Genomic DNA, 13,903 nt, shown 5'->3' with positions numbered 1-13,903 from the left:
GTGCGGATTAAACGTTATTTTCTATTGGATTAAAAAATTCATATTTTATACGCAATTTTAAATATAAAAACTTAAAATTTATGCATTTGAATGATGGTGTGGCTATTAATATCAAATCATCTTAAAATTTTGAAATCATGTTAAGTATAAGAAAAAAATAATAATCTAGTGGGAGATTTGTTAAAAGTCGCATCTAATAAAAAAATATTAAATAGCATATATGTGTAATATAGTTTAGAACCACACAAGTATAATTTTAACTAGTGCGAGAGAAGCAAAGTTCACTCAAGCCCATCACGTATTTGAAATGGAAAAATTTATGCTAGATAAGAAGATTTCACCAACCCTATATAGAATAAATTGATTTTTTTTTCTTAACAAGTTGTTGCTAATTAAATATAATAAAATGCTAAAGCATGTCACAAATTTTAGTGCAAACTACTTAGAAAACCAATTCAGAATAAATGTGAATGATCATTGATGTCACTTTAACAATATAATAAATTCTCATAACAAAAAAATAATATCATAAATAAACGTTAAATTAATTCCTTGCAAATTGATAACACGTTAGTTTAAATGTTTAATTGCTTTATGTTTAATTTAACAAACCAATTTTGTAAAATCTATGTTATCAAATTTGCAATATTTCCAATATTAATAATAAGAGGGATAAATTAAAAAACAAGTTAACTGTAGTTGATTTTTATCTCCGTACTAAACAAACCAGTTGCTTAAAAGCCTTATAGCAAATAACATATTTGTAACAACAACAACAATAAACAATTTATTTTATGGTGTTTTAAGTTTTAACTTTTAAGTGTCTAGATAAGTTAAGCTTAAAGCCTTAAACAACAATACTTCGACGAGACGTATTTTTAAGGATTAAAATTGTAAAAAATTCAAAATTATAATTGTGTTTTTTTATTTATTTATAATAGGTAGCTATTAATTTTGATATTGATGCAATTGACTTCTTGGGTGTAATTAGCAGGGAACAATCAAGGTTAAATTTTAAATGTAAAATATAATCTTATTTAGATGCTACAATAAAAGAGCCGTCTTAGCTCAGCCGGTAGAGCGCATGGCTTTTAACCATGTGGTCGTGGGTTCGATTCCCACAGACGGCGACCTCTCTAATAAGTGCAATTCTATTTGGTATCTTTTTGGTATTATTTTCACTGCTCTGATTTGCAGCATTTGCTTTATAAACACTATCTTCCATAAATAAATAAAACACTATCTTTTCCTTCTTTGATAACTTAAAAATATTAATCATTTTAAATCTAAATGCCTTTTTATAGCTGTTTAAGCTTTTATTATTTTGATGATTAATAACTCGTGAGTTTCTTTTAATAAAAAGAAATTACAAATTCATGCGATTGATATACCCCCTAAGGTTGTGGTGGATGTTTAATTGTATATATGCTGATTTAATAAAACAAATTTCTTATGTTTTTTTTCTTGGATAAAAATTCAATAGAAATATCTAACTGTTAAATTCAATAGAACTCACAAAGTGACTGTCTTATAATATTTCTAAAGCTTCCTAAAAATAAATAAAATTATTAATTAATTAATTAAAGAAAAAATTACTCCTCTAATTTTTTTTCTAATTATTATAGAAATTGAGAATGAAAAATGTTTTCATTGTTAGATTATATGTTTTTTTTTTTTATTCTTAGTAAGTATACTAATTTTTTTGCAGATTAATAAATGTTATTTGCTATTGGATCAAGAAATTCATATTTTATACACAATTTTATATATAAAAACTTAAAATTAAGGTATTTGGATGATGGTATGGTTATTAAGATCAAATTATCTTAAAATTTTGAAAGCATGTTAAGTATAAGGAAAAAAATAATCCAATGGGAGATTTGTTAAAAATCACATCGAATAAAAAAATTTTGAATAGTATAAATGTGTAATATAATTTAGAATTAGACAAGTGTAATTTTAACTAGTGCGAGAGAAACAAAGTTCACTTATGCCCATTACCTCTTTGATATGGAAAAATTTATTCTAGACAGAAGATTTTGCCAACCCTATATAGAATAAATTGATTTTTTTTCTTATAAAAAAACTAATTTTTTTTTTCTTAACAAGTTGTTACTAATCAAATATAGTAAAATGCTAAAGCATGTCACAAATTTTAGTGCAAACTACCTAGAAACCAATTTGGAATAAATGTGATTGATCATTGATGTCACTTTAACAATATAATAAATTCCCATGAAAAAAACTATATGCTAAATAAATGTTAAATTAATTCCTTGCAAATTGACAACACATCAGTTTAAATGTTTATTTTCATTATATTTAATTTAACAAACGAATTTTGTAAAATCTATGTAATCAAATTTGCAATATTTCTAATATTAAAAATAAGAGTGATAAAAATTAAAAAAAAAAACAAATTAACTGTAGTTGATTTTTTATCTCCTTACTAAACAAATCAGTCTCTTAAAAGCCTTATAGCTAATAACATAATAATAATAATTGTAAGGTCGCAATTCGTGCCTAGGCCCAACAGGAAGGAGGGTATAAGCTCAAAGAGCCCAATACAATAAATTTATAGAATGTGGGTCAGAAATCTCGTTTATAATGAGCTTAAATGGTAATAACAATGACCCAAGATTACAAAACAATAAGGATGAACAAGTTTATGATGATGAAACGTATCCTCGGACTCAAGCCGAGGACCAAGTGCTTATATTTATCCTTCCTTAAAGATTAATTACAAATATCTAGTCTACAGTGTTTTTCTTCCTCTTTTTTTTCAATCCCCATTTTACAGGACCTCCCTCCTTCTTATAGTTCATCTTCACCTTCATTCTTGCTCTCCACATGTAGATTTCTATTGCCTTTCTTGATACTTGTCCCATTAATCTCTTCTTGAAATCCTTAGGTAATAGCTGTAAGGCAGAAAATCACTGTTCAGGTATTACTTCCTCATTAATGCAGCTAGAGACTTAGGTACAATGCATTCAATGCGGTGATAATAGCTTTTTCTGAGATATTTCTAAACCACCCTTGCTCTATGTGCCCTTATATGACATATCTTCATTCCCAAGACCTTTCAAAATATCATTTTAGTTAACATGACGTACCACTTGATCCTCACTACATTTATCCGAGGAGGCACTCCTCCTCGGATTATTCACATTCACTTCGTCTACCACATTTGCTCCTGGGTCTGTAAGCTGGATATCATTATTACCATCAACCCGTCCTTAGACAAGTAAGCGTCCTCAGATCAAGCCCATGGCCCAAAAACATATTTTGAGACTTTTATCCTCACAACAACAACAACAACAACAACAAACAATTTATTTTATGATGTTTTAACTTTTAACTTTTAAGTGCCTAGATAGGTTAAGTTGAAAGCCTTAAACAACAATACTTCGAGGAGAAGTATTTTTAAGGATTAAAATTGTAAAAAATTCAAAATTATAATTGTGTTTTTTTTTTTTAATAGGTAACTATTAATTTTGATATTGATGCAATTGATTTCTTGGGTGTAATTTGCAGGGAACAATCAAGGTTAAATTTTAAATTTAGGATATAATCTTATTTAGATGCTATAATAAAAGAGCCGTCTTAGCTCAGCCGGTAGAGCGCATGGCTTTTAACCGTGTGGTCGTGGGTTCGATTCCCACAGACGGCGTTCTCTCTTAAATAAGTATACTTCTTTTTGGTATTTTTTAATTGTTTTGTCCCAAAAAAACACTATCGTCCATAAAAAAAAATAAAACACTATCTTTTCTTTCTTTGATAACAGAATCATTTTGGGTTTTATTTTGCATTGTTAAAGGAAATTTTGTTGGTGAAATTTTAATTGTTAAATTATATTTTGTGGAAATTAAATGATGGGTGACTATCTATGTCAATGGTGCAAGCTTCTTTTTTCCCACTATGTTCATGGTGATAGTCTTGCTGGGGTTGCATTTGAGCACATTCAATATGAATATCCTTTAAGACCTCTCTTCAAGAAGCTGGTAATGGAGCTAGTGTTTTCAAATAGCTGAAATTAGGCCCCAAAGAATTACCCTAACATTTTGTTAGAAATAGAACTTATAAGATTAATGTAGATTTGTATTTCTAAAAGGGTTCCCTAAATCAAATTCCTGGCTCCATCCTGGTTTTTAACTTGAACCTATTAGACTACTACAAGCTGAGAATGGGCTTGTTAAACCAAATTTGGCAAAAGTTTCAGTGTGGAGAAGCAGCATGCTGAGAAAAACTGCAGCAGTGAGGCTGAATGTTTAACACCAGTAGACAAATTACCACCTGTACTTTATATATCCAATATTGGAAGTATCCCCTCAATGGACAAATTTTCATTCATGGAAAGATAAGGATCCTCAAGGCTATTTGTCATTGTGAGAGCCTGTTCATTCTTATGTTCTCTACTTATCTGCCATTAACAGTTAGTCATATATTTACGTGGAATGTTAGCTTATTACAAGGTGATATGCTAGAGAAATATTTCAACATTAATTTTCAAGTAATATGGAACATGTCATAAAAGTTTTTCAGACTCCCTGGAATGAGATTATAGTTGGATATTAAGTAAGTTTTGTTTTCCCTAGTTGCTCTGTGATTTCTTTTCGACTTCTGTCTTTTACAACCCTATCAGCTTGACTTCCAGCAAACTTCTCCCGGAAATATTCCACATCCTCATCTTTCTGTACCATTGAAGATGATTTACAATATCAACATTTAGAAAAGCAAACAGATTTGGGGAAAAATAATTATTAGAGGTGGGAGTAAAAGAATAAAACATATACCAACTCCTTAAACAAAGGTTCTGGGGTCCCAATTTTATGACCAGCAGGTAGACTTTCCCAAGGTTTTTTTGCCCTTTCAAGATCTCCAGTCTCATCACAAAGTGAAATTTTTTCAGGAGGTAAATTAAGCTGCTTTAGTACCTTCAGCGTTGGAAAAAGCAGAATTGGTCAGTGGTTGACAACCATTTGGAAGATACCTCTTACTCTTAAGCTAACAATGTATTGAGTGCAGGATGTGAAGCATACCTTGATAGAAAATGATGGCATGAAAGGTTCTAACAAACACGAGAGAAGATAAACCAGCCCCACTGAAGTTCTCACAACAAGAGAGCAGGAAGCTTGGTCTTGCTTGTAAAGTTTCCAGAATTGGCTCTCCTGTATATTAAAAAATTTGATGAATAAGCAGTAGTTGAAAATAGAGTGAACAATCAATAAAATATAACTTTTAAGTTTTAATGCGCTTACTTGCAGATATGCATTCCCCTCACTAGAGATGCTCATTGCAATTTTTAATGCCTGCTTTAGTTTAACCTGTCATATGAAACATGGATAGTTCCCCCTTCTTGGTAAAATAATGCATAGAGGATACCTAAGTCTGAATTATAGAAAATTATTATGCATAAAGATTAAATTACCCATAACTATATTTAATCACCTTTTCCATTGCATCTACATATTGCTCCACGTAATTACCAATTTTTTCTGACAATGTTTTTGTCAAGAGATTTGATTCCACCCCTGGAGCATCAGGAATGACAGATCCATATCCTAGTCCTGCAAAAATTAATTCTCACTAAAAAGATGTAGGAACATATGACATAGGGAGGGAAAGATACTAACCAATAAGTGACTGCCTGAAGTTTCAGTTGCACAAGTGAACACATGTAAACCAAACTTTCAATCACCATATGATGATCCAAAAGGTCAAGTTATAAAAAATGGACGCTAAGACATGAATTTAAGATAATAAGGTGGTCTACTCTGAGATAATATACTATTCACTGGACTTTTAGGCCAAATTTTTAGAAAGCATGCCACAATTACTAGATATGTAGATACATAATCCTAGGACTTCAACAGTACAAAATATAAATAAAATTATTCTGCAAGTAGTTTTTTCTTAAATTAATAGCCCATGTCATTGAAGTTATTGATAACAATTCTAATTATGATTTAAATCCTTGATCAATTACAGAAACTCTTGTTTAATAATACTGGACCAGATATGACATATTTAAGTATATATGATTGTATTCTTCTGTGAAGTTCCTGGGAATCCAAATCTTTCTACAGTCCAATACATAAGAATATTTATGGAGACAATAATGCATCTCTGTTTCTTTTGCAACAAAGAACAGTAAAGTAGAAAGCAAGAAGGCTTTATCATATGAGAGCTTAATTGTTAATTGCACAGTACCATGATCTGCCATCTCCAGTTACATTCAACCCATGTAGTTTTTCTCTTTTAGGAAAGTGATATTTTTATCCCACAACTTGATAATTGTTCTTTTTAGCACTAGAAGGATTAAATTCATGTTCATTTCTTTCCAGAATGCAAAGATTTTTAGGGTACAGAAATATGACTAAAAATAAATCCAAAGACTGGGTGTTTTAGTCATTTATTTTTCAAAGAGAATTCCAATTTGAGAGAGCAGCACTATAAGGATTTGATGTCTGCAAGCAGCTTACTGACCTGGAGGTTTGGCAATGAAACTCAATACTCGGTTAGTGAAATTGCCCAAATTATTCAGTAACTCAGTATTTAGTTTTGCTTGCAAGTCTGCCCATGTAAACAATGTGTCTGAGACCTAATGGGTAAAAACTGCATTAGAACTTGCAAGTGCAGCAATCAAGAATCACCAGAAGCCTCATCAACAGAACTTACCTCTGGCCTGTTAGTCAGCAAGTAGTATCGCCACACTTCTGAGGGAATGTTAGTATCTTTGACATCATTGCCAAAAACTCCTATTCCCTTGCTTTTGGAGAACTTTCCTGCAACATTTATAATAAAACCAACAGTAGTGATGATGATAATGATATAAAGAGAGCTTAAAAATAAATAATTAAAGCATCAAATACCCAATCAACGTAAGGTGTGACATAATGACAAGTTGACAACCACTTTAGGTGGCTAAAGTATACCTGCTTCATAGTTTAAATACTCTGTAACACTAATGCTCTTCATCAATGTCCAGTTTTCTCCAGTTCCAAGGAGTGCAGATGGAAACATCACCTGGAATGAGATTATAAAAAGCAAATAAGCAGTTAGTAGGAAAAATCTGACTCTTATTGATATAGTGAAATAATGCTTTAACTAACCCGTGTTAGTTTTAACTTCAAAAACTTTTTTTTGATAATTCAATAGCTAAGAGAGGGAGATTTAAACTCTAGATGTCTCTGTTGTAAATACACGGAGGTGTTAGTTGAGCTAAAAGGCTTTTGGCACTAACTTCAAAAATTAACATTTCAAAGGTCTAATAATGACATCTCAACTCCCAATTTTATGAAGAAAGGGACAAAAGGGGACCTGATTGATTGATACTAGAGGATGGTGGCATGCAGTACATCCCTGCTGGTGGTAGCCAATGCATGAAAATATAATGTTTACCTTAATAAACTTGGAACACCAGATTATATACTGGATTGGCCTTTTCAGATATCATTTGAAACAATAGTTTCCTCTAAGGAGAGACCAAAATTAATATGTAAAAAATCACTATTGCACTCAAGTAATAGTAACCTTGCACAAAACCAAGATTGAGCCAGGCTTAGCTGAAATTGACTAACTCAGTAACTTGATAGTCATAAACATACAAGAATGTGTGCACTATATTATATAATAATATCAGGTATGTGTATATTGATTAGATGAGGTGCATCAAATAGTGTTGCATTGATGTGTGTGTGTGTGTCTATGTATATTGTATGAATAGTTGGTAGTAAATAAAAATACCCACTATGTGTACACCTGGAGCAATAGAAAAAAGTAAAAGGAAAACAACAAAAAAATACTGAAAAATACAAAGCTAACAAAATCTCAGAGAATTCAGAAAGTCGACTCCCTCAACAGAAAATGCCATAGATGAAGATATTATCCTTGATAGAACGAGTTCTTGCATCCTTTTTTTAAGCTAAAACATGGAAGGCAAGCTATTGTAAATTAGCAAATATAAATCTAAGATTATATCTGATTAAAAATTCTTACAGTATGGAATGGCACATTGTCCTTGCCCATGAACTGATACAGCTCTACATTTTCAGGGTTCTTCCACCACTTCTCCCAATCAGGTGTGTAGCATGCAGTGATTGAGACATAACCAATAGGTGCATCAAACCATACGTAGAAAACCTTAGCATCACGAAATTGGAGGGATCATGATCAATCAGTGAAAGCAAAAGGATTACTTGCCAAAACTACTACAAGCAAAAAGACCAGAAGTCAACCTGCAAACTTCTTTAGGACTACTACAAAAAGGAACTGCTCCACTTCAAGAGAAATGGTAAATCCCCAAAATCAAGAGAAATGGCGAATTTCTAAAAAACATGAAAAATTACTTGCTAACCTTATCCTTAAAATTTTCATGTGGAACAGGAACCCCCCACTTAAGATCCCTAGTAATACAGCGGGGTTTTAATCCTCCTTTAAGCCATCCATGAGTAGCTTGAATAGCATTCTGGCTCCAAGATCCTGCAACTGACATGTCATTGATATATACCTCCAATTTGTCCTTCAGCAGTGGGAGCTCTAGAAATAAATGGTTCGTATCACGAATTTGGGGAGTTTTCCGACATACCTGTTAATTATAACTTAAGTATAAACCAGGGAAAATATTCAAAAAGAAAGCAGAACTTAAGAGAAAGTAGAGGCACACATACCTTACATCTTGGATCTTTAAGTTCAGTTGTATTTAGAAGCTCACCACACTTTTCACATTGGTCCCCACGTGCAGAATCATAATTACAAGTTGGAAATGGACAGGTGCCTTCCACAAATCGATCAGCCAAGAAACGATTGCATGTGTCACAATAAAGCTGAATTGTTGTAGAATTAAAATTCATTATTGAGTAAATAATGCTGCAAGTTTGCAGTATTCAACAAAAAAAGAAGAAGAAAGAAGAAAAGTGGCTAAGGAAGAAAAGAATCACTATTACAAGCACATCAAACCATTACGGTAACTTTGTACCTGTTGTATCATGTTTTCAGAAAGCCAATTGTTCTCCATCAGTTTCTTGAATATTGATTGGCAGATATCAGTTTGTTGAGGAGTTGATGTGCGCCCGAATTCATCAAAACTTATGTTAAACCAATTGTAAACTTCCTTATGAATTGCGTGATATCTACATTGCAATTAAAAGTTGAAATTTCTCTGAGATACAACTTTTTGTTAGAGTTATGATTATATGATCAAATTCACCATTCCTAACAACTTAGCTTTTGAGAAAATTAGTAATTTATCACTTATAGCCATCTTATTGAAGTCATTAACCAAGAGCAAAGGTTTTTAAGAGGAATAGGGGAATGCCAACAATATCAATGCACAGAGACTATTGGTCCGTTTGGATTGAGGGGGAGGGAGGGAGAGTAGAGTAGAATTGGCCAAAAATTGGCCTAATTTTTAGTCAACTCTACTTTACTCCCCCTTGCTCCCCCCCCCCCCCCCTCAATCCAAACAAGGCCTATGTGAATAACATAGTAATTAAATGAATTATAACAGAAGCGTGAAAAGCAACTCAGTAACATATCCAAAAACTTAAGGTGAAAGTAAAACATTCTGCCCTACATTTCTCACCAGTCACCATACTAATCACCAAAAATAAAAGGACAAAAGAAATCATAACAAATTTTATATATCATCATACAAAGTTTCCTCTTTATGACCTTGCACTAGAAAGTGACCATCAGTGAATGAGTTAGATATTCTATTTCTAGATATGCAGATCAAAAGGAAACCTTCAATAACCAAAACATCAATTGAAATCATAAAATATGCTCTGCCACAATGAACAATTTACTTGTCACAAATCTGCTTTGGGGTACAATTCTCCTCCAAAGCTTTTGTCTCTGTTGTTGTTCCATATTCATCAGTTCCACATATGTATATCACATTATAGCCACGAAGACGGCAATATCTAGCAAAAACATCAGCACTTAAAACACCTGTACCATGCGTATCAAAATTAGCTATGAAGACAGTGATTGGACATTCAACAACAAAGATCAATCGCAATGTTATGCACATACTAAATACTAAGAATGCGAAGAAAAATTAAAGGAAAGATATATTTTACCCCCACATGATTAGCACCATAAAACACATATCTCGCAAGAATTTAGTTCATAGTACTTAACCCCTATTCATCATTTCTAAAACGTAAAATTCAAAAACATATACTACACATAGCCTCCTATTAAATCAAAAAATGCTATGTCACTAAACATCTTTACACCTTTTCTCGCTGTATAACTTTTTCATTCATAACAAATAACTAAAAGACAATAAATCATTAGTGAGATTTTTTTTTTCATTCAAAAAGGAGATATTTGATTTGGCTATACAATTAATTCATGACATTAACAACAAAATTGGCATAAATACACATGTTGACCGTATGTTATGAATACAAATTCTCTATTCCACTTTTCGTGTGCCACTCTATGCTCCACTAATCTAATTGCAACATACCATGAGTGCGCGTGTGCGTTTTTTTTTTTGGTATGTTGCAAACTAAATTTAGATATTGCAACCTAAAAGAGGTAAATAAAAAATTGTACTCCAACCTCCCCCCTCCCCACTATATTGTACTCCAATTATGGTACATACACTCACAGACAATACACAGGTATGTGAAGATCATGGAATAAAAATCATATTGTCTCATTCTTAGTGTGCCAATTTATGTTCCACCAATTGCAACACTCCGTGTATATGATTTTTTTTTTTTCCATTTTAAACCTAAGTTACTCCATGACCAAAAAAAAATAGTGACATGTGGTAACCTGCCATTAATAAAGAAGATTTTTAGTCAATTATCATGGCACGTTTTAGTTCTACAAAAAAAAAAAAAAAATCATAAATCTAGAAAATACGAATACAAATCCTCTGTACCACCCTATGTCCCATCAATCACAACTTGACATGTATTAATTTTGTTTTTCTTATAAAATAACTGAAGTTTATGATGGAAAAAAAAAAATCAATACACAACATGTTATGATTGATGGAACATAAAGCGATACGGATGATTTATATTCAGTAAAACAATTAATAGTTATTACAAGAAAAGAAAAGAGTAAAAATGAAGCAGACAGAAACAAAAGAGGAAATAAAAAAGAAAAAAAGAGAGAGTAGTGGTACATAGTACATACAACCAATGATGTTTCCGAGATGAGGAACGTTGTTAACGTAAGGCAAGGCGCTTGTGATGAGTATGTTCCTCTTTCCTGCTATCGGTACCTTCTTCCCGGTTTCAACTTTTTTGTCCTTCTTTTCGTCTCCCATGCTTACTTTTTCTTCCGGGTCTGTCTCAGACAGACTCTCTCAGTCTTTGTGGGATTTTTTTTGGGTTAGTTTAGAGAGAGAGAGAGAGAGAGAACTAGTGCAAAGCAGAGAGGGTCAAGCAAAAAACACAAGGTACCTACTTCTGAGAGAGACGTTATATTAACCAACAAAAGCGTGTTTGGCAAGAAATTCTGGTAATAACGTGAAAACGTATTTAAAAATATACGTAATATTGTTTAAATATTAAAAATTATTATTTACGCAAGCGTACCAAATACCAGTGTTTTACTTTTTTTTGTTGATTTTTTTTTCTTATTTTTCTTTCCATATATGGGCAACTTTAGTGAAAGCAAATAAATTTTTTTAAAGCAGCTACAAAAATAAGATTCCAATTGTTCACCTAAAATTATGAGCAACATTCTTCCAGTGATTCCTTGCCAACTTACTTTTGATTATTATTATTATTATTATTGTGGATAAAGCCAACTTACTTCTTTTTCTTTGTTGATTATAAGAAGCCAACTTACTTTAGTTGATGGAATATTGTTGTGATGTTCTTTAATGAAAGTGTATGATAGCTTTTAGAGCGACTAGGACAATTTATTCATTTAAGAAAAGAAGTCAATTCTGAACATTAAAATACAATTAATAGTACTCAATCTTTTGGACAAATTTGAGGTTTGAGATTAGGAAATTTTACCGGATGCAATAGAATTGGGTGGTTGAAGTTGAGAGTGGAAAAAAATAACTTTTAATCTTAAGCATTGAATAAAATAAAGTAAAAAAAAAAAAAGTTAAAAAGTGAGTGTGATAAAAAAATTTGTGAGAGAAGAGAGGGTAATTGCATGGTGCATTGGATCTCAATCCCAAATTTAGCTACAACTAATTTGTAGCCACAATTCCCACTAAAAAAAATTAACATGGCTATTTATTTTTAAATCAAATTATTAAATTGCATGTTCTTTATGTTTTTAACTTACATGTTAATTTTCGTGTTAATCGGATGTTATTTATTATTCGATTTATAAACTTATTTTTTATACATAATTTTAAACTACAATAACTTAAAATTCATACATTTGATTAATAATATAATTATTAACCTTTGATCGATGCCATAACTATATTGATCTTTAATTTTCTGAAAACTTTATACTAATACCCAAAACTCCCAATAATAAAAAAAAAAAAACGGAATTTCTTAGTGTAAAAACTACAAAATAAACTTTGTAGCATAAATATAGAGGATATTGAGTGGAGTTGTTATTTTACCTTTTTCTAAATAAAAAATAAAAAATTTAGTAGTGCTTCTAGTTAAATCACTGTGTGTATTGTGCTTTTGTGTGTGTGTATATATATATATATATTTTAAAATACATAATGTGAATTTTTCTAAAAATTAAAAAAATATTAATCAAAGCATCCCTCTATACCCGTGCTACCTAAAATTTTGTAACTTTTGTTAGTTACTCGGAGTGGTTGGGGAAGAAATAGTAAATACTAACTTCACAAGCACTTTTTTATTTTTTTGGGAGCCCCCTTCACAAGCACTTAAGAAAAGTTTGGATATCCCTTTTGTTATAAAAATAAAATAAAAACTCCAAGCTTTAGTTGGCTAAGAGAAAACATTCTCTCTTTTTTATGTTGGTCCTTTCTCTTCACTTGACTTCTTGCTTATAAAGAAGAGTGATATTACAATTTTTTTTTTGGTAGATATGATAGAATTTTAAATTAGTGGCATTCGCTCTATATGATTGTTTATTATCATCAAACCAAGATATCAATTAGTTTATGGTATAAACAGGGATCAAACTTCAAATTTTTTATTTGACAACAAATAAATCTAGTTTTTTTTTTTTTTAGAAACAAATATACACTCACATAAGGGAAAGAAGAATGGATTTTAACACAAAGATACACTACAAACTCCACTCAAAAGCCATGGTATTAACTGGAACCCACAATAATATTATAAATCTAAACCTTACAAATTGATGTGTTTTTGAGAAGAATTTTTTTTTTTGAGAAGAATTGATGTGTTGACTTTCAAACAAATAAAAAGTACTTAAAAATTATTTATTATATCATCGACATTGCACTAAGAACATTAATTATCATGTTCATTCATACTATTTTTTTTTTGGTAATAAATCCTTTGTAGAAATTATGTTGGGTACAGCAGAGTACAGACTTTACTAAATAAAGTTTTGTAAATGCAAAGTGATTTGATGAATATTGCAATTTTTATTACATGAATGTTACAAATTGATGTCACTGAATTACTAAAACACATTTCAAACATTCATTTATTAGGTAGTTCACCAACTACACTTTCAAAAAAAAAAAAATTCATCAATCACATAAATTGTCACATTAATTTGTAAGCTTGATGGAGTAAAAATCGTAGCACTTTTAATATTTTTCTTGTTTCTAAAAAAAAAAAATCCTTAAACACCAAACAAAAAAAAATGTAAAAATGATTTATTATACACTATGCACTTGTTGTGAAATTAATAATATTAATGGTAATATTAATTTATCATTTCTAAATTCTAATAATTAAAAATGATAGTATTTATAATGTGACGATACTATTCAATTTTAAACAGG

At 30.9% G+C, this 13,903-nt stretch overlaps 1 protein-coding gene and 2 non-coding genes across 3 annotated transcripts; 2 read left to right on the top strand and 1 right to left on the bottom strand.

The window, feature by feature from the left end:
* Positions 1 to 1,057: 1,057 nt before the first annotated feature.
* On the top strand, positions 1,058 to 1,130 carry TRNAK-UUU (transfer RNA lysine (anticodon UUU)). The gene has a single exon. It is a non-coding gene; the product is annotated as a tRNA-Lys (tRNA).
* A 2,467-nt stretch (positions 1,131 to 3,597) lies between these two features.
* Positions 3,598 to 3,670, top strand: TRNAK-UUU (transfer RNA lysine (anticodon UUU)). Its single transcript has one exon. It is a non-coding gene; the product is annotated as a tRNA-Lys (tRNA).
* Positions 3,671 to 4,478: 808 nt separating this feature from the next.
* On the bottom strand, positions 4,479 to 11,418 carry LOC142618681 (putative methionine--tRNA ligase). Its single transcript, XM_075791666.1, has 14 exons — positions 11,161 to 11,418; positions 9,807 to 9,951; positions 8,978 to 9,131; positions 8,670 to 8,825; positions 8,357 to 8,587; positions 7,999 to 8,142; positions 6,936 to 7,026; positions 6,679 to 6,785; positions 6,487 to 6,601; positions 5,449 to 5,567; positions 5,259 to 5,324; positions 5,040 to 5,168; positions 4,794 to 4,934; positions 4,479 to 4,691 (listed from the first exon to the last, which is right to left on the bottom strand). Exons 1-14 carry the CDS (start codon positions 11,291 to 11,293, stop codon positions 4,572 to 4,574), a joined length of 1,851 nt encoding a protein of 616 aa, XP_075647781.1. The 5' UTR covers positions 11,294 to 11,418; the 3' UTR covers positions 4,479 to 4,571.
* Between the last annotated feature and the right edge of the window lie 2,485 nt (positions 11,419 to 13,903).

Source organism: Castanea sativa, chromosome 12, assembly GCF_040712315.1.
Source record: "Castanea sativa cultivar Marrone di Chiusa Pesio chromosome 12, ASM4071231v1".
Taxonomy (NCBI): domain Eukaryota; kingdom Viridiplantae; phylum Streptophyta; class Magnoliopsida; order Fagales; family Fagaceae; genus Castanea; species Castanea sativa.
The sequence above is the reverse complement of the archived record's forward strand: the minus strand, read 5'-3'. Positions and strand labels throughout refer to the sequence as shown.

Coding starts and splice junctions, on each gene's coding strand:
- LOC142618681 (XM_075791666.1), bottom strand. CDS start 11,293: ATGGGAGACGAAAAGAAGGACAAAAAAGTTGAAACCGGGAAGAAGGTA. Junction 5,568..6,486: donor TTTCATTGCCAAACCTCCAG/GTCAGTAAGCTG, acceptor TAATTTTTGCAG/GACTAGGATATGGATCTGTC. Junction 4,692..4,793: donor AACCTTTGTTTAAGGAGTTG/GTATATGTTTTA, acceptor TCAATGGTACAG/AAAGATGAGGATGTGGAATA.